Here is a 24,409-nt window from a genome sequence, read left to right as displayed (position 1 = left end):
CAGATTTCTCAGATGTATTAAGTGCGGAATCCCTCACTCTCGGCTCATTTATCAACATCAAGCATGGGAGTGTGTTTACAAGGCCCCTGTACAATGCCACAGACTGCAGGAGCAACGGAGGCCCTGCCCTCGCTGCACTGAGGACTTCAGTCAGGGAACCCCCATCTCCAGGCCCAGATTCCATTCTGAAACGCATAGACACCGAGAACTCCAGACCCTCCCAACAGTTCCCACTGCCCTTGCTCCCCAGTTATCCTTCCACACCCTAGTCCCTCCACTGAATACCAGGGAAAACAGCATTCCTAGCCCCTCACATTGGGGGACAGCCAGTAAAATCTGAGCTCCGGATACCCTTCCTCTCTCCCAGGTCTCTGGGGAACTGAAGTGCCAAAAGTGGATAGGTAGGTCTGGGAGGGCTACAGTCTAGGCAGGACAGAAGATGTGGTGATTGGCTCTGTGCTGTAGCATTGTGTGGAGAGGGCTAGCCTCTGAGGGAGAAGGCTGAGCAGGGTAAGGCCCAAACCACCCCAGCAGATGTTAGCCAGAGGCTACAGTCAAGGCTAGCTCAGGGCAATGGAAAGGTTCTAGGCCACTGAGCCCCAGCTGACTTGAACCAGATCCCTTCCCACTGGCCTCAGTTTAGCCTGTCACCCTCAGTCCTCATGTAGCCCCCGCCTACAGATGTGTCCATCCTAGAACATGTGTGTCTACAGGTACCCTCTGACCACCACACTGCTAAAGGCTCAACTGCCTGAGACCCATTAAGTCCCAGGACCTCACTGGCGGAGATTGGAAACTCCAGGTAGAGGTGAGTGAGAAGGTCTGGAGGACAGGACTTTACAAATAGCCTCTGCAGGCATAGGCTTTCGGACACAGCTCTCTAGAAGCTTCCAAAAGGGTTGTGTTCAGGGGCTAACAAGGCAAGGTGCTGTCTCCACCTGGATAAGCTGCAAGGGATGTGGAAAGACAGACAGACATCCGAGGGTAAATGCCTGGAGCGGGTCTTATTTCTTTGGCCAGAATACTGAGTGGCTCTACCAAGGAAAGCCAGTGAATGGCCTTCTTCTCGGGGGACCTGAGATGGAAAGAGGCTGCCAGGGTAACACGGCTAGGAAGGGGCAAGGTGGAATGGAGGTCGGTGGGTACCGCAGCTCCCTGGGTGAAATGTTGCCCTGCATCCTCCAGAGGTGGGCAGACAGGAGAGGAGGGAAGATCCCACGGTTGAAATCCACAAGTCTGGTCAGTTCCTTTCAGATCTAACATTCTAGGATATTTTTCCTTCCAAAGATCTTGCCAAGGGTGACTTCCTTTGTGGGGTGGCTTCCCACTCGGAAGGATAGCAAGGAATGGGAGCAGGAGCTCTCAGAATCTTCTGGAAGCAAAGCCATAACCCTCTGAGAGTTTCCCGTCTGGTGTCACCTCTGGGCCCCACATTCCTGGAGGCAGATGCGCTGCCCCTCCCAGTTCAGAAGGTCACTGGCAGCTGTGCAATTCTTGGAGTCTGTCTCGCGTGGTTAGCGCCCTGGACCATCAGCCGCAGTCCGGGGGATGATTCCGGGAACTTCACGAACGGTTGAGCAGTCATTTCATCTCAGGGACTAGAAATCCACAGGAGGAGCAGAGACATTCTTTGGGTCTGCAACACAGTAGGATAAAAGACAGTGTGAAAAGAGGCAGGGGGCAGAAGGATGGGGAGCAAGAGGAGCCCGGAAGCTCCCGCCAATCCATCTCTCCATCACTGAGGTCCCGAGGTGCAGGTGAGCACGCAGGATGCAGGAAAAAACACCCATTGGATGCTGACTCCAAGGAAGGGTGCATGTCAGGTCCCTGCTCATGTCGAGTCACCTGATGGACCTGCCTCCCTAACCTGGTCTGAGTGAAACACAGGGCTGTCTAAGCCATACGTCTTCAGTAGAGACCTGCAACTGAGGAAGATGCTGAAAGAAGACACAGGTTGCCAGTATTGCCAGCAAATCTAGAATTTATTATCTACTTCTCAGTGAAACAAAATTATCCCATGGAGGGGAGCACAATGTCATTGCATGATATCAGTAAAGGGTAAAGAGGTGTGTTCAGACAACACGTCTACAAAGAAGGGACATTGATGTCACCTGACCTGGCAGAGCCACCCAGGGGCTTGCTTCGCTTGTTATGCCCATGACACCGAGAACCTCTGCTCAGAAGGGAGGCCTACCCTGTAGCTACCCCTATGTTGTTCAAAACTCAGGTGAAAGACAGGTATCCTTGAATTCAAATAAGTGACCAGAAAGTGTGAGGTGGGCATGGCGTATTTGGGCAAATGCAGCCCTCCAATTCCATCGTCAGCCCAGATTCAGTGTGAGCATTCCACATATGGGCCTGGCAGCTCTCTGCAGTGAACTGAACGCACACACACACAAACAGAGAGAGAGAGAGAGAGACAAAGACACAGAGAGAGAGAGATACACACAGAGACACACAAAGACACACAGAGAGAGAGCGAGAGAGACAGAGAGAGATACACACAGAGAAACACACAGAGAAACACACAAAGACACAGAGAGAGAGAGAGAGACAGAGTGAGAGAGACAGAGAGAGAGAGACAGAGAGACAGAGAGAGATACACACAGAGAGACACACAAAGACACACACACACACACACACACACATACACACACACACCAAAATATCAAAGGCATGGGTCCAGAACATCAGAGACTGCAACCTGTCTCTATCAATGTTTTGGGTTTCCGTATCCCTCTTTGGATTAGACTGGTTTGCAGTCTCTCTTCCCTAGCCTATGATGTCATAACTGCAGACAAATTATGAGCCTGTCACTTACTTTGCAGCTTATTTTAAAACATGTGCTAGTCCCCCAGTGATCCAAGCTGAGCTAGTTAAATGCGAACAGCAGGGTGGAGGTAGGCAAACCAAACCTCACCCATGGATAGTGTAATTATTGGCAGATGATATTTCTGTGGCTTCTGTTTGTATGGTAGTCTTGGTCCTCAGCTAGGCTACAAATCCCACAGTCTGTGTACCCATAAAGGTTTCAACTGGTCTTTCCTAAGACATTCAACTACAGGGAAGGGGTTGTAGAAGGATGGATTAAAACAGGTTATAACAGATGGAAGTTGTCCCCATTCAACACAAGTGCATGTACACATACACTATGGCCCTTAACCTTTATTGGATAGACAGCTTTATGAATGGAACGTGTTCTCCCACCTGAAAGAATTACAGTATTTTAAAAACAGACAGGGAGACCAAGAATATATGTATCTCAGACAGTAGAGTGCTTGCCCAGCATTCCTGAGGTCCTGGATTCTGTCCCCAGCATGGCATAACATAGGCTTGGTGGCACAGCACTATGGAGGTAGAAGCTGGAGGGTCAGAAGTCCAAGATCATCCTTAGCTACACAGAGACTTCAAGGCCAACCTGGAGACTTTATCTAAGAAAAACGAAGACCCCAAATCAACAAAACCAAGTGCAGCCGAGTTGCCCTAAAGCTGCAGATCAGTGGAACCCTCTCCCTGTGTCCAGCCGATGAGCCTCGAGATGAGTGATGGGGTAAACTCTACACGCAGCTAAAGCAGTTTACCAGAGTGAAGGGGAAGCACCTGGGTTAGCAAGTTTCTTGAAATTGTCATAGGCCCCACTGAACATTGGTCACAAAGTGCAGTTTGGGACTGATGGTCCCATGGGGCTGAAAAAGATGACCCCATAAGCAAGGGCTTCATCTCCCTTCCCTTTTGGCACTAAGAATGGTAAATACCAGCACCTTTGGTCTTTGGCCTCCCAAGAATGGCCTCACCCAGCCCCCATTGCTAGGCAGCGAATTCCAATCATCGTCTTCATTGTATTCTAAACCTAAAGAAAACAAGGCATCATGCCCAGCAGCTCGTCCATAAAACATTAATCACTGTCCCTTCCTTGAGAAGCCTCTGACCAACGAAGGTATGCTCTACAGGAGCCATGGAAAAATCCTAATGGCCACACACATGGCCTGGTCATATCGAAGGTGGGGGCCTGGCACAAGTCCCTCCAGTGCTTTTCCAGCTGGGCATCTAGCTTTGGTTCCAAGGATGCTGAGGACCAGCCTGGGAACCCCAAAGAAGAAGAACCCTCCAGACAGTTATCAAGTGCCCCAAAGGTACTGTGGTCCTTAGGGTCAAGTGACAAGGGGTTTGCCTTAAACCACCAGAGATTTGAGCTCATAGGTAACAGTGCAAGGACCAAGGCCAGTACAATGGATCACATTAACCAGAGGGCGATCTAGCCTAGAGTACCCTCACAAGTCCATCTTCTCACAGACCTGTCCAGCACCCAGACAACAGAATCCCCAGATTCTGGTGGAGAATTTGAGCTACTAGAGAAGAAACATGGAGCTGGGGAGATGGCGTGCCGGGTAAAAGTACGTGCCACACAAAGCACGATGACTTGAGTTCAGACCCTCAGAATCCACACACACACACAAAACAATTTAAAAATTAAAACAAACAAACAGAATACAGTAACATCTGTAAGCCCAGAGTGGCCCTACAGAAAGCTGGAAGCAGAGACAGAGCAATCTCCAGGTGTGTTGCATCCAGTTAGCCTGGAACAAAGAGACCCTGACTCAAACAAGGTGGAAAGGCAAGTACTGGTACCTGAAGGCTGTCTTCTGACCATCACAAGAGTGCTGGGACATGCCTAAACCCACATACATGAACACACACACAGACAGACACACACACACACACACACCTCTGTCTCTCTCACACACACATTCACCTCTCTCTCTCTCTCATACACACACACACACACCTCTCTGTCTCTCACACACACACATTCACCTTTTATACACACATTCACCTCTATCTCTCTCTCTCTCACACACACACACACACACACACGCACACACACACACACATGTCTGTAAGGATTCCATCTATATGCTTAGAAACAAAAAGGATTCACCCAACGTTAATCAACCTCACACTGAAAGGACACTGAACACAGGGCTCTGGCTAGTGCTCCCTGTAACAGAGTTTGGAAAAGCTTCTAATCTGTACCAGGCCTGCTCAAGGGCCTCCCATGGGGTGTGACAATTGTAGTTTTTCAGCATTTTGTTCTTGTGAGTTTAATGGAAAGACAAATATTCTAGGATTCAGTGACTGCTAGAACATATCCTGCTTCCTTGTATGCCAGGTGCAGAAGGCACGACCTTCCGTGCTGGCTGAATCATCCTCAGATTAAGGTTGTGGATAGTTTTGATAAGGGTGGGTGACCTGTAGTCAAGTCTTGGCAAGGTCACAATCTAAAGGTCGATGACAGGTGCCCCCCACCAAGGCACCGCACATGCTACTCACCTGATTGTTCAAGAGCCTGGGGACAAAGGTTGAGTCCTGAAGGCTTTCAGGAAATGCGCTGCCCGTGTTAAAATCTGATGAACAAAACAGACAAAGGCCTCTGCCTACTCAAGAAGCCCTGTCCCATCTCAGTTATTTCCCAAACCCTCTTGTCTGTGCTGGGCCAAGTAACACATGGGCAGAACAAAGTCTGAGGACCTCAGGGAGATGAACACCTGGGACACTAATCCCATGGGCTAGAGGAAGAGCCTGGGACAGCCTGGTCCGAAAGCTATTGAACCCAAGTCTACTGGGTATTGAAGACTTGTCTTTGTGCATTATTATCCCTCATGGTGCATCATTGGCCTTCCCCTGTTCATATACTCTATGAATAAGTTGATCATATTCCCTGTAAGTCACGAATAGGTACAGTTTCATGGAAGTAGTCTCAGCCTGATGGTGCCTTAAGCCATCACCGCATGAGTCTATCTAGAAGGAGCAGACTTCTCAGGCTGTTGGGGGCTCCAGGACCTACCCTATTCCCTTCTGCCTCCCTGTTACCCTGTGGGAGTGGATGCAGCTGTAGCTCGGTCTGTCTTCTCTGCTGGCCCAGAGCTAACTCTGCAAAGCATCACAACAAAACAGGCCAGCACCACATGACAGAGACAGCCAGTTACTGAAGCCAGCCAGAGCAGGTTCAGATCTCAATGCCTGCGAAAGATTTCAGGAACCCAAGCTACCTCTGTAAATACAGATAGCTCTGTCTTCTAATACCCAATATCTTGTAGGTACTCCAGAAAACCCGGGTTGGTTTCTTCTCCAGGACCTGCCTCTGTACTCTAGGATTCTAGAAATTATAACTTATAGAATTCTCAATAGAGGAGTCTAAAATGGCTGAGATACACTTAAGAAAGTGCTCAACATCCCTAGCAATCAGGGAAATGCAAATCAAAACAACTCTGGGATGACATCTTATTCCTGTCAGAATGGCTAAAATCAAAAACTCCAATGACAGTTTAGGCTGGAGAGGATGTGGAGAAAGGGGAACACTCCTCCATTGCTGGTGGGAGTGCCAACTCGTACAGCCACTATGGAAATCAGTATGGAGATTCCCCAGGAAATCCATACAACAAGGATGTCCGTTCCACTGTTTATAGCAGCATTATTTGTAATAGCCAGAACGTGGAAGCAACCTAGATGCCCCTCAACTAAAGAGTGGATAAAGAAAATGTGGTACATTTACACAATGGAGTAGTACTCAGTGGAAAAAAAAACAATGGAATCTTGAAATTTGCAGGCAAATAGATGGCACTAGAAGAAACCATCCTGAGTGAGGTAACCCAGTCACAAAAAAGACAAACATGGTATGTACTCACTCATATATGAATTTTATACATGGATCAGGGGAGTGCCAGCATACAATCCCACTGCCAGAAAGTCTGGGAAACAGAAAGAGAGACAGGCATGGCACCCCAAAGAAGGTGGAATTAGGCAAGATCTCCTGAGCAGATTGGGAGCATTGGGGGGAGAAGAAATGGAGCCAGGAAAAAGAGAGGGGGAGAAGATGGAAGGAGAGGAGGACATGGGGGAGCAGGAAGGTTGAGTTGGGGGAAGAATAGAGATCAGGATGAGAGATACCACAATAGAGGGAGTCATTCTAGGTTTGAGGGGAGATCTGGCATTAGTGAGATTTCAAGAGATCTGCAAGGATGACACCAACTGGCAAACTAAGCAGTAGTGGAGAGCCTACCTTAAATGTCCCTCCATGATAAGGATTTTGATGACTATATTATATACCATCCTAGAACCTCCATCCAGTGACAGACGGAAGCAGAGGCAGATACCTACAGCTAAACACTGAACTGAACTCCTGAACCCAGTGACAGAGAGGGAGGAATGATGAGCAAAGGGATCAAGACTGGGCTGGTGAAACCCAGAGAAACAGCTGACCTGGACAAGGGGGAGATCTTGGACCCCAGACTGATGGCTGAGAGGCCAGCATGGGACTAGTCCAGATACCACTGAATGTGGGTGTCAGTGAGGAGGCCTAGGCAATCTATGGGGCTTTGGGTAGTAGATCAGTATTTATCTCTGGCACGCAAATGGACTTTGGGACTCTTGGGGGAGGACCTTGTCCCTCCCAGGAATGAAATGACAGACTCTAGAGATCCCCCATGGAGGGCCTTACCCTCTCTGGGAAACGGGGTGGGGATTGGGTGGGGGGATGGGGAGGCTGGCAGGGGGAGTGGGCATGGAGGGGAGGGAGATGGAGCTGGGACAGACATGTGAAGCAAGCTTGTTTCTAATTTAAATATATAATAAAAAACATTTTAAAGGTATCTACTCAAAAAAAAAAACAAAAAGAAGTCATACAAAAAGGCTATATTGTGGAATGGAGTTGAGGTGGAAGTGGCTGAGAAGTTAAGTAGCTGGAGCCCTCAGTGGTTGGGGGCTGAGGGGGGCCAGAGATCTAGGAGATGGAAAAACAGCAGGCAGGCACGTACCTCACCAGGAAGAAGCCAGGGAAGTCTGGATGGGCTGAGGCACCTCCAGGCTCCAAGCACATTGCAGTAACACTGTTCCAGCAACACTAAGTCCTCTTCAATGTCACCTCTTATGTCACCGCTGTGTCAGCAGGGACCGTGATGGAATGCTCAGCCCTTCCCATGCCTCCTTCCCTTTTAAGTCTACATGGCTGGTGAACCTTGTGCTTGTGGACTGGAGAGCATTCTGAGAAGGTAAGGGTTCTTGCCTCCCAGAACAAGCTTCTATGGAAGGAGCAGGCTTCCCAGTGGCCTGTTCCCAGTGGCTAGGTTCACAGTTCTCCTGACGTATTTTATGTGCCACACATGGGGCCAGTGACTTGCATCCAAATCTCAGTATAGCATAACACAGGAGGCATTTTCTCTGACGAGTCATCCCCAAAAATCTCCCCTAGGGATCCCAAGACACAAGTATAGGTGGGGCTTTCAGGGTGAGCTGAGAAAGGGGAGAGGCCTGGCAGAGCTGTAGTCCCTCAGACTCTGCCCTGAGAACAGAGGGGTTAACAGGGGTATGGCCTCAACCCTGCTTCCTTCTTCCAGAACCCAAAATGGATCCTATCATGACATTTAAACTGGATCTAAATTTTCCTTTACTTCCCCATAGTTGTCCCAAGATCTCCTCATCCTCAGAAGTCTCCCTATTAAGAGTAAGACCCTGTGCCCCCCCAGGGCCGGTGGTGTGGCTGTGTGCATCCCCTTAGGACACAAGGACATCTGCCTTCATCCCAGACTGGATGGCATAGCCGTGAGACCAGGGTGGGGGTCCCATCCTTTGTGGGATGCAATGCCAACAAAGCAAAAACCACAGGGAGCCTGGAAGACCTTACAAGTCATTGTCCTTTATTTTCTTGCCATAAGATGAAATTTCAATTGCAAAGAAACATACACAGAGCAGATAGATGCAGGGTCCTTGATCATAGTGGCCAGAACCAGGTAGGATGGGCATGCCCCGCCTTCTCCAGCATACCCCTCACCACCACCCTGGCCCTTAGCCATTACCCAGGCAGAAACTGAGAAGCTGGAGGTAAGAGGAGTCCACTTCATTGACCAGGGAGTGGACAGACAAGGCTTTGGCTGCTAAGATTGACCCAGTATGATCTAATTGAGCACATGGGTCCTCAGTGTTCTTATCTGTTAAGTGAGCTACAGTGCCTGCTAGGGAATGGAGAATCGTGTGCAGCCATAGGCCCTCTAACTGTTCTGCCACTTCTAAGGACCTGAAGAATGTATCTCTCTCTTGGTTTATGCTCACAACAAGGTCAAGGGCATGGTGGTGTAGCCACTCTGGCCTGGTGAATGGACCAATCCAGGGAGCTGAATTCAAGATGCTAACCCTGAGCTGAGTATGCTCTGAGCTGTCCTTGGGCTGAAGCAGAAGCATCATCAGGTCAATAAGGAAAGAAGACTATGCGTTCGGTTATACGGTGAGCCTGTTTAGGTTGTCCAGGCTCTGAACAAATACAGCCAGCCAGCATATCATAATCCAGGGCAGGAATGGCCTTCTTGACCAGGATGTGAACTAGGGCCAGCCAAGCGTCTGCAGGCTAAGCATGGGTATCTATCCCAGGACTGCTCCACATCCAGCCGCTTCTCTCCTTGGACACGGTGCTGCAGACAGCTCAAAGCTCTTTCATAAACACATTCCCCAAATCTACACTGCTAGGGGAGCTTGAGAACTGAAAAGACTATCCAGTCAAGCCCATGCTAGATGGGCAGACCAACTAGAGCTAGATAATAGTGTGAGCTCTTCCTCCACCACAAAATGGCCTTCATTCTGCTACAGCAAACCTACCTAAAGGAATCCTCTCTGGTGAGCAGGCACTTACAGCATCCTGAACTACATCTCTGCTTCATAGCTCATCCACATGTGCTCACGGGCTGCGGATGTTGGGAAGGAGCTCAGGCCAGGTAGACAAAGCAGTGCTGTCTACGTGCTCCTTCTAGAGCCCATGGTGTGTCCACACGTAATGAATCCCCGTAGCTGTCCCTTTCTTGCCACTTTACAGACGTGGTCACTGAAGCCCTAGCATTGGGACAATTTCAAGGTCCTATATAGTGAGTCTAAGGGGAAGGGTCCTAGAGATAAGTCAGACCAAAGGCAAAAGTTAGATGACCTCCTCTCCCTCGAAGTGTCTTTGGGGACAAGATGCCTACTCAAGGAAGGCCATGATCAAAGGCACAAAGCAACAATGGCAGAATCCCAGGCACCTAAGGTGGGCGACTTGCTGGGCAACTTTGGGATGAGGGGGACTTCCTAGCACATTCTGAGGGGACAACTAGCAGGTGAGTCCCTCCCTTTCACTCCTCTATGATGTGAGTGGAATGAGGTGCTGAGTTGATAAATCTTGGTCCCCAGGAAGCTCTGAGACCAGGAAACAGAAAGAAAGACAGTGATATTGCTGCCCCAGACAAGGCGGGACCACTCAGGTCAGGCAGGTCTTGGGGAGTGACTTTGGTCAGCCTGTCAGAGCGTCTACAATATGATTTCAGCCCTCCCCTCCCTCCGCCCATCCCTGCCCCACCCCCATATGATGCCTAGGCCAAGCCTCCTTTATTTGGGCTTCATCTCCACCCTGGAGTTGAGGTCATCAGCATCCAGGTCATACTCCTCCACCTGGCCACTGGTCCACACCTTCAGGCGGTCCGTGAGGTCGCTGCTTCGTGGGGCCAGGATGAAGTCATAGATCAGCACTGCCAGGGCACCCCCAATGAATGGCCCCACCCAGAAAATCTAGGAAAGAAGCATGAGAATTTAGAGGACAGCTGGCCACACTACCCATCCTCCTCCTTGGGATCCCCCCCCCATCTGCCTTGAGTCAGAATCAGACAGATCAGGCCCCTACTTTCTGATCCCAGTGTCTCTCTGTGTGTAGTAGGGACATGCCCTGGCCTCTGTACCCAGCTCAGGCATCTCTGTAGCAGCCAATTCCTGAGGATGGCTACTACTACTACTCCCTTCCCCCAGCCTTGGAAGGTTCCCAGAGATGGGCAAGTCTAATAGAAGGGTGGCCAGGAACACACAGACCAACAGTAATTAGAGCAAAAACCTACGCAATGTTTCCTCTGCTCAGAGCTCTGCTTGCAGACAAGGGTGCTCTCCTGATCCTAAAAGTACTGGGAGAGTCAAGTCTCCTAAGTCTGCTTCATTCACAGCCTGGGAAACCAAGGCACAGAGCTTGCTTGAGGTTGCTAAATCCAAGGGTGGCAGAGTCAAGATTCGAACCCTACCCTCCACCACGTTGTTAGGATAACAGGGCAGTAGGCTTGAGGTGCCAAAGTGGAGAAGAGACACAAATCTTTTCATGATGCGAAGCCCCTCCCTCACCTCAAGCTTCGGTTTCTTGATTTCCTCTGCCCTGTGTGTCTCCCAGAATCCCGGTGAGGGGGAAATATGCCTCTCTTCGTCCATGTGCCTGGCTACCCATGGTGACTTACCCAGTGATTTGAGAAGTTGTGGGTGATCACAGCAGAGCCAAACGACCGGGCAGGGTTGATCCCACAGCCAGTGTAGTCAATCTGGAGGGGAGCACATAAAGAACAGGAGTGTAAAGAAAATCAACACCCAGGGGAGAAAGCAGCATGATCAGAGGTCCGTGTGTCTTTTTCCTGGAACCCCCACCCCATGGTGGAAGTTTCATCCACACACACACCACACTCACCCTCCTCACCAGTTCCTGACACGGACCTCACCCCACCATGGCCCCAACCTAGGAATTGTCCTACTCACCGCTAGCAGGTGTCCCAGGGCCACAGAAAAACCAATGGCAAGGGGGGCCGAGCCACCTAAGTCACGGCGCCTCCGGTCGGTGGTGGCCAGCACGCACAGCACCAGCTGCAGGGTGCCGATGATCTCAATGCCCAGACCCTGGCCGGAGTTCACACCTGGAGCCAGCTGCAAGGGAGAAACACAAGAAAGCCCAGTGAGCCGGGCACCGATAGACAGTCCTCAAGCCTTTCTTGGCTTATCACCGTGTGACTCCAGAGGGGGCCAGACATGGCCAACAGGTAATGAAGATCAGCCCTTGACCCCTCCGACACCGGTTGGTCCTCTAGCTTGATCCTGTCTAGACCCTGCCTCACTCGGCTCAGAGGCCTGGGGTGAAGCGGGGCCTCCTTGTTGGCTACATGGAGTGCTCAGGATTACGGATGAGAGGTGAGCCTCACACACAGGAGGTGGTCAGGGACACCCATAGGAGGATAGAAGCATGGGTAGGAGGACCCAAGTGGAAATACAACTTCATCCTTTCAAGCCCAAAGCTTTCCCTATCTCCATCTCCGTTCCACCTCTGTATCTCCTCTCTTTCCTTTCCTGGCCCCAGAACCGCCTTCCCTCTCTTTGGCTACGTGGGCTCCACCACTGTAGCCTGGCTGCCCCTGCGCCTAAGCCACTTTTGGAAACATGACTCATGGAAAAAGAAGGGAATGAGGACTGCCATGAGGTCACTGGAGTCCTACCGTCCCTGAGGCTGCAGTGAGAAGATTCCTTCCAGGGGATCCATACAGCTGCTCCAGGTCAGGGGCTGGGGCCAAGCGTACCCCCCAGGGGAGCTGGGCCACGTTGGTGAAGATGCTGGGATATTCCCCTTTTGGTCTGCCTCCCAGGAGGGACAGTGGAGCCCTAACAAGCTGACACTAAACGTCCACTCCCAGTTTCCCAATTGAGTGGTGGTTTCCCCCAGGCCACCAGGCATTCTGCAGGGTCCTAGGTGGGAGGCACACCTCCACTTCTTCGGGGGGCTTTCCAAGTTCGGCCCTGAGGCCCTCTCACAAGAACAATTCTCTTCCCGCCTTTGTCTGCAGAGCTGCCTCTCAGGGAATGACTCACATCCCCTCTGCTGCCTTGAAGCCCTAGCTTTGGGCCTTTCCTGGCCAACCCCAAACGTGTGTCCCCTATGCCCACTGAGCCTTCTGGGGCAATGCCCAATTATCATCCCACTGCTAAGTCAGGCAATAGAGACAGAATCCCTGTGCTCAGGTTCTTACTCTTCTAATTGTTGGCTTCATAAGCATGACTCTCTCTGAGCCTCAGGTTTTCCATCTACAAAATGGGTTCAAGGTCTCCTCTCTGTCTAAACTCTAGACTCTAGAGCCTCCAGAAGACTCAAAGGCCATGGGGCTGTCTCAGGCATTTGGCGAAGGTGGCAAAAGCGAGAACTATCTGGAGGTGGAGATGGGCATGAGGAAAGCTGCACCAGCTGGCAGAGGCTGTCTAAAGCTGGGAAGGCTTGATGGGGGAGCGACTGGAGGGCCATGATGGCCATCTCCTCTTCCACCTGGAAGGCGGTGGCCCTCATTTAAATTCACGGCTTCTCTCCCTCTGTCTCCTCTGCTCTCTTGGGATGGCGTAATTGCTAGCTGGCAGGAGTCCTGAGGTGAGCACTTCCTCACCAATTAGTGGAGCTGTCCCTAAGTCTCCTACTCAAATCCAATCTCCACCCTGCTCTTCTCACAGACACAGCCAATGCCAGGTCATCTCTTCCCCTGGTTCTTAACCAGGGCTGAGTCCCGGGTCATACCCGAGGTACCACTTTCTACACAAAGAGAGCAGGCCCAGAGGTCTGAGTCCTCAGGAAGGCCGGGAACTCCAGAAGGTACCCACTCCCGACTGCCGAAAGCCGTGAGGCTAGCAGCCTTTCCCTCCAATGCCCACATCTATAATCAGCCCCAGTAGTGGCCAGCTTCTGCCATCCCGCCCCCGCCCCCAGCCCACCTCGATTGCCACAGCAGCTAATGACCACAGGTTTCCCACCTCCTAATGCACTTGAACTGCCTGCATCTGGGAAAACAGTAAGAAGGTTAGAAACAACGGTAAAGGTCTACAGAAACGACATGTCCAAGAAAAAGCAGGTTAGAAAAGTCAAACCGAAGCATAGTGTACAGCCCATTACATTTTAAACAACTTCTTTAATAGAGTCAATCGCAGTGACGGCCTTTTATCACGGGAAAGAATCCGCATGTGTGCATGTGTGCAGAGTTTTGCCTGAATTTCCACTGGTTAAAGTTGAAGCAGCAACCGTGAGTCTGGAGAATGCAAGTGCGAGCAGCAGAACAAGCCGTGCAGCTCTGGTGCAGCATTCAAAGGCTCCCAGTCATCGGACCCAGGCGAGTCGTGGCTAAAGCCACCATTCAGACACGCCAACTCTGAGCTCTCTATGGGCTTGGCTTCTTCTGTTCCTGTCTGTCACACCTCATGGAATCACCTGAGCAGTTGAGAAGAGGAATCCACCTGCCACCTAGCTGGGTTTTGTCCCTCCTAGCCTGGGAAGCCTTACCAGGTCTCTGCAAACCTCTGAGGAGAGCCCCACTGTGCAGGACAAAAGGGGTTGAAAGCACACATTTTCCCAGAACTCCCAGCCTATTTAAGGCAGCTGGCTCCACCAAAGCTCTTAGAGTGAAGGGCCTGTGCTTTTCCTGTTTAGCTGGGAGATGGCCGGCCAACCAGTAGCCTTTGAGACACATGTGTAAAAAGACCTACACTCAAGGAGGAGGCCAGAAGGCCAGGACCCTCACCTCAGGGTTTGTCACCCCAAGTTCATAGGCTAATATGCTGGCTGCCAAGGGACCAGACTGCTCCCAGCTTGGAATGGGTTGCTGGCAGGAGGTGAGCATTTTGCAGCCCGGGTAGATGTCATGCTACCTGAGTCCTCTCTGTGACATGCAGACAAGCCACCCAGGACAGCTCACAAAGTCCCTCTGTGCCCCACCCTTGGGGAGCAGCAGAGTCCTGAGCTAGGCCTGGCTGAGGATCTGCTCTCAAGGAACAGCTTAAGAGACGTGGCCGTCTGCCACCCCCTGTCCCCAGTACCTTGTTGCCTCACAGTCAGCACTAACATGTGCACGTAGCTCAGGGCACAGCTACGTGGGACTGTGGCCCACCGTCGGCCGTGTCTACATGTACCTGGGGTGCTTCCCATTCCTTCTCTTTTGTTAGACCGTAACAGGTATATTACAGAATAATTAAACGACCTAAGAACTATAAAAATATTAGGCCTATAGGCAGTAAAATCGTTGTTTAGACTAAAAGTTAATCATTAAAAAATGGACAGTTACAAGACTTGAATCCACCTATTCCCAAGGTGAATGTTTTTTTTAATAACCCTCCCATTGAAAACGGATAGACCGAGGCAGTCAAAAAGGCCAACAGCATAAACGGGAAGGGGGAAGGAATTAAGCCACGTGGCTAGCGATGTTTGATTAAAGGAAAGTAGGGAAAACCAGCACCTTGGGATGAGAGGCTTATCAGTCTTTTGAAGCCCCTCCTCCCAATGGAAATAAAAAACAAGTTCTCCCCAGCAGAGCCTGAGAGTGGCGGTGACGCGAGTCGCGGTGTGGTCCCGAGCATGCTCTGTAGGGCAGGGGGCTCTGTGCAGCACCAAGTCCCAGATGGTCTCTGTGTGTTTGCACTGGTGTGTCGGAAGGCGTTGCTGACTGCGTCACTGTGTCCCTGCGTCCCTCCTCAGGCTTCACACCCACGGGGGTGGAGCCACTACTCGCTAGAGAAGGGAGGGAAGTGGCCCAGGAAGCGACCCCTCAAGTGAGAGAGCAGCTGGTCTCAAAGGCCCTTTATTTGCTCCCAGAACCATTTTATCTTTCTGACAAGAAACAATACACAAAGCAATGGTTTCCAACTTCCTCTCCTCCTTTTCCTTACTGCAGGGCAGGGAGAGGAAGGGGCTCCGGTGAGGAGCCTCCTTCCCACCCCACCCCGCGTCCCCAGATCCAAGCAGTGTTGAGAGCATGTTCTATGCCCCGTGTCATGTATGTGCATGGTGTCTACGTGTTTGTGCAGCATATGTGCACTTCGGAGGGTTGGGAGGTAGAAGGCTTGAGTGGTCCCTCCCTGGCGTTACCTTGACAAGGGTCCACGCCTTGGTAGGGCTCAGTTTTCCCAACAACAGAATGGAAGCATTGGTCTAGACTTCAGTCCCAGGCAGCCTCCAGGTTCCTCCTTGCCTGAAATCAGGTCTAGCCAGCCCCCAGAAACGTGAGTACAAGTCTCCATTCTCAGCGTAACGCAAAGCCTGTGTCACAGAACCACTTGCCCGCCTACACTGCACCTCCATACAGCCAGGCTGCCAGAGCAGCTTCCGTGTCAGGTGAGTCCAACCTACATATTTCTAGAGGTAGAGGGCTCATCTGTTTGGAGGAAGCTGCTTCCTGAGTTTAAAACAAAACAAGAAAAAAAAACCCAAAACAACAACAACAACAACAAACAAAACCAAACAAGCATCTGTTCTATACACATAGCAGAACTTCCCCTCTGAAGAAGCTTGACTGGTATTTCAGGCCCCTGGGATGGGGGTGGGGAGCTGATCCTGGCTGCCCATTGTCTTTGGTCAATGGACTTTAGTTTCAGTGTCAAGGATGCTCAGGAACATTAGCTGCTTGGGTGAGTATGAGTAGCCCCCCCCCGCTCATCCCATCCAGGTACCACCCACCATACTGTGGTGGAGGAGCCCCTCTGGTCTCCAGGAAAAGGCCCAAACGAAGGAGTCCCTGGTCACCATGGAGCCTCAAGGACATTTTATGCCCATATCTGCAGGTATGAGGCTCAAGTGTCTACTGTTCAGGAGTCCTGAGACCTACAGGTGTTTCTAAATGGTAAGGACAGGAGTTCCCACAACCTGAGTTCCCAGGGGACTGCTGCAAGCAAGAGCCTAAGGCTCTACTGTCACCATGAATGACATCCCGGGTGTGTGCGTGTGGCGGCGAGTGGTGGGGGGGGTAGTATGAGGCTTGGCGGTTTGCAGTTGAAGACACCCTCAGTGGGGCTCTAGAGAGAGTAGAGCTGTGTAGGGTCTTCCAGATAAGCTGCTGATGGCTGCTCAGGCAAGAGAGGGAAACACCAGGGCAGGGGAGCTGAGGCTGGGGTGGGGTGGGGTGGGGTGGGGTGGGAGCAGCTTTCCTCAGATGCCACCTGCATATACCCTCTTGGAGAACTTTTTTTTCAAAATACTTGTCCTAGGTAGGCCCTGGTTTAGGGCAGGTGGTCCACACCAGCTGTGCTGCTCATTGGATGCTGTGGAGGACCGGGCCTCAGAATTTTGTGAGCAGGGATGTCTACTCTGCCACAAAGCTCCACCTCTGCTCTTCCCCGCTACCCTTCCTCTCCTGGGTTCTGGTTGGAAACAATAATTACAGGTCCCTGCTGTGCTGTTATACCCAGCCTCCAGCTCTGTCTCTGGCCACGCTGGACGAGGCCAGGGCATTGGGAATTCACACTTCTTTTCATAGCCATTCCTAAATCCTAGTGAATGCAGCAGGGGCCTCACCCATGGTAGGCCTACAGGTAAGAAAGATCCTCTCTCGCCATTGCTTGGGACACTAACACCCAAGAAACTGGGAATTTAGAGCCAATGTACATATGTTCTGATGTAGCAGGTGGAAGCATTTCCAGGCATTTGTGTCCTCAGTCAATAGGACTAAGAGATGACCCTGAAGAGAACAGGGGTGCCCTCTTCCTGAATCCTCGGGTAGCTAGACTGGGAGGCTCTGGGAACACAGTCCCCTCCAGGCACACTCAGATACCAGCCCAAGTCCGGAGCGGCTACCGCCTTCAGAGTCCAGGCTTCTATCATGACCCAAGTCCGCCCAAACTCCATGGCCACCTCTCATCCATGGACTCCCTTGCCTTTTGCTTGAGTTCTGCCCAGAAGCCCCTTCTCAGTCCATATTTGGGTTCTTACAGGACCACCTCCCGGCAGTTCTGGCTCTCTCGTCCTTCCAGTTCAAAAGTTTCCCGGCCCACCCTGACACCTCTTATCTCACCCGCCTGCTGTCTGCTATCACAGGCAGCTCTGCTGCTTCTCTGGCCTCAGGCCCGTGAGCTGCCCAGTGCAGGGAGCCTGGCTGACCCAACCTTACCCTCAGCACCCAGCAGCCCCAGTCATCTCTGAAGGATGAGGGCCAGAGAGGGAAGAATGAAGACGGCCAGGACGCCAGGACTCTAAGGCCCCACATCCTCTACTTTTCAAAGCCAGCCACACCCTTTTATATCCTGTTCATGGTTCATGGGTGGGAATTAGGGCCACCTAAGCCCCATCAATTGCATGGGGCAATATAGGCTGCAGGTGGCTGATCCTGGGCAGGGAACCTCAGAGCCTCCAACCAAGAGTGAAAATTAGGCTTCAACTCTTTAACCCAGAAGGGACCAATGAACTTATGGAAGGCCAGAGGTCTCTCTAGGGCGTTTCCTGAGCCCCAGCTTAGTCAGGAGAGAGTTGTCCCCACCATGTCCTCAGGGGACACCCCCTGACTCACCCAACCACTTCCTGCCACTTTTCTCACTATTTTCTTTGGAAATCTCCATGCCAACAACTCACCCCACCCAGGTTTTGGCAGCAGGGGAAGGGGGGAAGGGGTAGAAGCAGAGGAGCTGTGACAGCCTTCCCCCGGGATGCAAAGGAGTGACTGCCACCTGTTCCACTGACTACTTGTCTCTCTAAGGCATTGCAAACCACCCTCAGCCTCTCCAGGTCCAGGAGTCAGTACCTAAGGAGAACCATTTGGCTGGGGGCCGGACTGTGTACTACATACCAAAGGTCCATGGTTGAACTGGTAGTCGGAGCCCCATCACAGTTTGGTGCCTTCCATATGGCACTTTCACTGGGGTTTCTCTTAGTCAAGCCCTTCTAGGGATGGTAATTAACTCCAGCCAACAATATAAGCTGGTAGCATGGGGTTAGCGGAAACATTACCAGACCCTAAGCTTCATCTCAAACCTCAGGATACTCTGCTCCAAGAAGACTCAGTGGTTAACAACAAACAGGACTTGAGGCTAAGGTGCCTGTCCCCAAGTTGCCCCCCCCATGAGCCTGAAGCTCCTTCTCCTTCATCTGTACCCTGCCTGACACAGATACTGGGGCAACTCTGGAAAATGGATGGGGGTACAGAATCTGAAGTGGGGTGTAGCCAGAGTCAGGTGCCACCAAAGCAATCACATTCGGTCTCTATCTTGGATGACACATTAGAGAATGCAAAGCCTTTGCCAGCAAGGGCATAGGTCTTGCCTGCCACTTGGCTTGGAAGGGACAAGTGCTAGGAGTCTCTGTCACCTCTTTTTCACAGGGGCCCTTCATCTCTTCCATCCTCCCCAGCCCCCACCTCGGTGAGAATGTGAGCCTTCTCAGAGGAATTCAGCAAGGCACCTAGCCCTGCTCCTATTGGAGAGACTGAAGTCTAGAGGGACACAGCCTGTCTAACTCTGCTCCCTGTGTCCGATGCAGCCAAGTTTTCTCCTGCTAAAGTCTAAACTCCAGTCTCAGGGCTAATCTTCAATCTCCAGTTGAGCAGAGGTTGACTTAAAAGCGTGATCCGGAGCTGTCACTGTGACACAGAAGTGCTCATCCCTGCAGTGGGCCACATCAGCTGACCTCTGCACCAGACTTTGACCTCTGTCCCGGGTCTGCATCTCCAGGACCTGAGCTTCAGCTGGGAAACGAAAGGACTCTACTCACCCATAACCATCCAACTCCCGGGAGCCCTGGACCACTCCCTTGCTCCTGTCCCCCATGCACCTGCCCTGCCGGGGTCCAGTCAGCCACATTTCTCTGGGGCTGGTTCCTCTACTCTGCCTTTAGTCTTTGCCCCCAGTGAGGGATTCCAGCCTATTCCCCTCTGAGACACCCTGCACCCTTACTCAGACACTCCCACTAAACTTGCCCCCATTAAACCGAAGCGCACTTGGCATAGGCACTGAGCTAATAAGAAGTTGGGAAAGGTCTGTGACCAGGCAGCCGCCACCAAGGCCAGCCACTTAGCAGTGAGGAGTAGCCCAGGGGCAGTTATTTTGAACAGCTGCCACACAGTTGTCACCATCTGCTTATCTTTCGAGCGGTTGCACACTCAAATGAAGCAGCCACTTGAAAATAGCTTACACAGTTCAGGACCCGTGTGGACGGGTGCACACCTCTACTCCCACCTCCACACGCAAGCACGCGAGCCACATGGCTCAGGGGCCAAGGGCTGGAGAGCTGAGCCCTTCTCCTGAACTGCTATCTAGAAAACTCTTCCAACGACTCCGGGGAATTTCGTTCCTCCAATTTTGTCTGACTATTGAGGGCAGGGGAGTGAGAGGGGGCTGTCTCCTGTCTTTCTGGGAAAGTTGATTTGGAGACCTGAGTGCAGATTGGGGCTGCCCAGAAGTCCAGGCAACTTCACAAGGGGATCACACTCAGATACTTGCAAAAGTGGCTTCAGACATGTGCATCTGGAGAAAGTGGACAGCTTGGGGCTGCCAAGGAGGGAAGTGGCTTCCCAGGTAGGGCAGAGGAGGGCCAGGAAACTCCAGTGGAGGGGTGAGGACCTGCTGGCACGCAGCTAGCTGCCCCCTCAGCTCATTCCTGGCAGTAGACACTCTGCAGGGGACTTTGGCACAACCATTAGGATCTAGCCCTCCCATGCCCACAGCACCTGGCAGCAAACAGACCCTACAACAGAGCTGAGTTCCAGCCCCAGCTCTCGGCATGACAACAGAAACCCTCATCTTTCTCTCTGTTCCTCAGTGTCCCCATTGCGCAGTAGGCAGATGGAGCCAGTGCCTTCCTGTAGACCCCCGCCCCAAGCCTGGGATACCCCACTCACGTCATTGCGGCCAAGTGAGTTCTCAGGTAGGGAGGAGGTGATGCCCGAGAGGATGGCAGTGGCGACGATGGCCCCCACACACTGGGCGATGATGTACATGACAGCCCTGAGGATGCTGATCTGACAGCTGAGCAGTAGCCCCAGTGTGACAGCTGGGTTGAGGTGGGCACCGCTGATGTGACCCACACTTTGGGCCAGAGTGGCAATGCTCAGACCAAAGGCCAGCGACACCTTCACGTTGTCCTGGACCAGTGTCTGGTTCCCCCCCAGTGGGTAGTTGAAGCCCAGGGCAGAGCCAATGCTGATGAAGACGAAGAGGGTCATGGCCAGGAACTCGGCCACGACAGCCCTCCAGAAGAGCTTCTTCTTGAATTCGCTGGCCATGCTGGCAGGGGGCTCGACCTAACTGCTGGATGTCTGGTGCTCAATTCCCTCCAGGCTGAGCCACAGCCTGGGCCGGGCCTATTTATAGGGCTGGGTGGGGGGAGCACAAAGGGAGGAAGGCCTCTCCTTGCTCCTGGCCCGCCCTACACCACACGGGCCTCCTCTGCGATGGATGCAGACAGGGCTCTGCTGTCTGCCTGCCAACTTTTTCCTTCCTCCTCTCCCCCTCCTGCCCTCCCTTGCTCCCTCCACCCGCCTCAGCCCTCGGCCCTGCCCAGCCCGAGGAGGCAGGCAGGAGGCAGCCTTTGCTCTAATAGGCTTTGGGAAATTCTTCCAAGCTGGCCCTTCTCAGGGGGCCAAAGAAATCCAAGTGTCCCCGCCCAGCCTGCAAAGCTCAAGGGTGCCTGAGGGCAGAGCCGGGCACTCTAGAGGGGGTGGGGAATAGGGGTTGACTGGACTCTCAGGATGAACATTGCCCTCCCTGGAGGTGGCACCCAAACCCGCCTGTCTGTCCATTCCACTCTGAGCAGTTGCTAATCGGAAGTCATCAGGTCCAGGGATCTGAGAGCCAGTATGGCCTCCACTGTCCTGGCGTAGACCAAGCAGCTGCATATCACTTTGGGGATGTCACCTCACCACCCAGGCCTCAGCTGATGGGGCTAGGAAGCTTTCTGGGAGCCACCTACCGTTCTGCAGACAAGGCTAAGCCTGAGCCAGGCAAGGCTGTTGGAACGCTCCCCCCAATGCTCAAGCTGAATTTTTTTTCTCTAATAGGCAATAGAGCAGGCAGGTCACTAGGGAGAAGAAGGAATGGCAGCTGGACGTGAGAATAGGAGAAAGGGAAACATACAGGGGCTATGGCTAAGAGACAGATATAGAGAGACGGGATGACAGATGGGGCGGTGGGAAGTATTATCTGAGTGAAAGCAGATAAGTGAGAGAGGGTTTCCCAGCCAGAGGGAAGACAGCAGGAAGAGCGAGGGTTGTAGCTCTGGGAGTAGAATACTGTTCTGGGCACTGGGTTCAATCCCCAGCAACACAGAAAACAAAAAACAATACTTCAGAAACAGGAAAAGCACACACTGAGGAGGGGACATTTGGCTGAGCCAGAGTCGAGGTCCAGAAACAAAGGGAGAGGGAGGCCAGAGGCACTTTCCAACAGCAGCAGGCGAGGAGGCCATGCTTCAGACCCGGCACCCACCCTGCTCCCTGGCACCCCCAGAATCTGGTCACTTACCTTCTGTGTGGGTGTGCTGGAAGGTAAGCCATGTCCAGCAGGGGGCAGGTGACTCTCTCTATGGCCACAGGGCAGGGCCTGGGATGATCAGGTCCCCTCTCTTCCCACCTTAGTCCTTCCCAGGGTCATTGGCTTCGTAGCCATCAGAGGTGGGACACCGAGGCCCACTGGGAGAGAAGATTGTCTTTGAATCTGACCTCCATAAAGGTAAAGCAGGATGGATGTGTGGGCCAAGCACCTTGTATCTGGGATTCACCCTGCAGGGAATAATGCTGTCTCCCAAGGGCAACCTTGTGTCTAGCTGCAGCCCTGGTGCCGGGTGTGATCTGCAGGGATCTGTGGTATGTTTGATGGGAGCCGGTTGGGAATGCATTCACCACCATGCACCTAAAGTCTTACAAGGCCATGTGGGGAGGAGGATACTGAGCAGAATGGTGATACAAAGGCTGCTTGGCTTCCTCTGCCCAGGCAGTCTTGGCAGTTTAGAGAGGCAGCCAGCATGATGGACCACCTCCCAGAACCTCCACCACACCCTGCATTCTGAGGGGTTCCCTTGTGGCCTGACAGTGACGTGGCCACCCAAGGAGCTCGTTCTTCAGCCCCAGGGGCATCCAACCAAAGATCAGGCTACAAGGCTGCGCACGGATCAGATCTGATGCTGTCTGGCTCAGGGACCCAGCCAGGAGGATTCTAGGAACACAGTAGGAAGAACGCTTTCCAGAAGCTGGTGTGGCCAGGCAGCAGAACAGTACGACAGAACCAAGTGGGGAAATGTGAGCCTTTTTGGACCTAAGTATATCCCAAGAGATTATGCAGTATCTGCTGACCAGGTCTACAGTGGCAGAAGTATACGGTATGCCAGTGTGTGTGTGTGTGTGTGTGTGTGTGTGTGTGCGTGTGTGTGTGTGTTAGGAGCAGTGTCAGAATTTCCTTGGAAATTACTAATATATTTCCTAGCACAGGTATTTTATTAGCACTGATAGCATGCCAAATACCATTTTGGATACCTCTAGACAACCATGGGCCCCAGAGAACAGCCCCTTGTCTTCCTGAAGCTCCCGTTTCTCCACATCACCTCACAAACTCTGTGTAGACTCTAATAACAACTGAGACCATTTAGGCAAAGGTGATGATGTCAACTGTAGGAGATGCCATCAGCCTGCAGGTATTGGGAGAAATACCAGCAGAGAACTTATCTGTCACTACCTCCTGCAATGTCAAGGGGCCACTGCAATTCTGCACTGGCTATTTGCAAGGAAAAGTGGGAGGTTCCTGGCTGGATGTCAGACAGAAAGACCTTATAGCCCAACCTCTTTCTCAGTGCTCTGTCACAATTCAGGCTGGCCGGCCAGGAGAGGCAGTGTCTTACTGAGGCTGGGGTAGCCCTCAGTGAGGTGCCAAGGTAAGGGATGCTGGCATTAGAATGTTCCACCCCTTATCCTGATCTCAGAGCCTAAGTACCAACTCCCAAAGAAGGGTGCACAAGGCACAGGTTGCTCTACCCAGTTCACTGGCCCAGAGCAAAGGGCAAGAGTCTTGGGCTACAAGTCTCAGGGAAGACAGTGGCGCTGGTGAGAACAACTCCAGCTTCCATGCAAAGCTGGGGTGGGGAGGGCTGCAGTGATCTAAGGTCCAATCTCAAAGGAGCAGGGAGCAGCCAGAGACCCTGGAGTGCACTCAGCCTGGGAACCTAGGTTCAAGGTCTGGTGCCGGCCGTGCTTCTAACTTCATGGTGTCCCAGTGTCCTGGGATTGGCTCGTGTGTCTTTCCTGTGAACAGGCTCCCAGGCTCAGGCCACACTAAATAAAGCAGATGCCTTCCATCCTAGCGTTGAAGCTCTAGGCAGGACTTGAGGTCACTGGGCCCCGAGTGGCAGCCACGGTTTTGTACCCAGAAGTGCTTTTCCAGATGTGCTCCACTCCTGACATGCCCAGGGAGGCTGGTGCCAGTCAGAGCCCGCAGTTCGCTGGATGACCTGGGACTGCCTTATTTCTTCGGAGATCCGCAGAACTCGAGTCTCTGTCTCAGAGGATGCTGACCAGAGCCTCAGATACAGGCTAAGGACTGGATTATTTGGTTGTATGGAAAAGGAACATCGCTGGGTGTGGTCCATGCTTCACCGCCTAGCTTCTGTGACATGCCAGGCAGAGGAGATGAGAGGAGTGGACTCCACTGCTTGCCAGCAGAGATTTTCTCCGTAAGCCAGCAGCAGAGAGTAGCGACTTTCTACCCTCCGGAAGGCCCACCAGGAAGACAGCGTGTGGGAAAGGAGGGACCTGGCAGCACACAGTCACCACAAGCTCACCAACAGCTTGGATGCATTTTCCAAACTTGCTCTAGCTTTCCTGAGTTG

At 52.2% G+C, this 24,409-nt stretch overlaps 1 protein-coding gene across 1 annotated transcript; it reads right to left on the bottom strand.

Moving 5' to 3' along the window:
* Positions 1 to 8,672: 8,672 nt before the first annotated feature.
* On the bottom strand, positions 8,673 to 20,983 carry Aqp1 (aquaporin 1 (Colton blood group)). Its single transcript, XM_005076794.3, has 4 exons — positions 20,436 to 20,983; positions 11,581 to 11,745; positions 11,289 to 11,369; positions 8,673 to 10,584 (listed from the first exon to the last, which is right to left on the bottom strand). Exons 1-4 carry the CDS (start codon positions 20,817 to 20,819, stop codon positions 10,405 to 10,407), a joined length of 810 nt encoding a protein of 269 aa, XP_005076851.1. The 5' UTR covers positions 20,820 to 20,983; the 3' UTR covers positions 8,673 to 10,404.
* Positions 20,984 to 24,409: the final 3,426 nt, after the last annotated feature.

Source organism: Mesocricetus auratus, unplaced genomic scaffold, assembly GCF_017639785.1.
Source record: "Mesocricetus auratus isolate SY011 unplaced genomic scaffold, BCM_Maur_2.0 Super-Scaffold_100676, whole genome shotgun sequence".
Taxonomy (NCBI): Eukaryota; Metazoa; Chordata; class Mammalia; order Rodentia; family Cricetidae; genus Mesocricetus; species Mesocricetus auratus.
The sequence above is the reverse complement of the archived record's forward strand: the minus strand, read 5'-3'. Positions and strand labels throughout refer to the sequence as shown.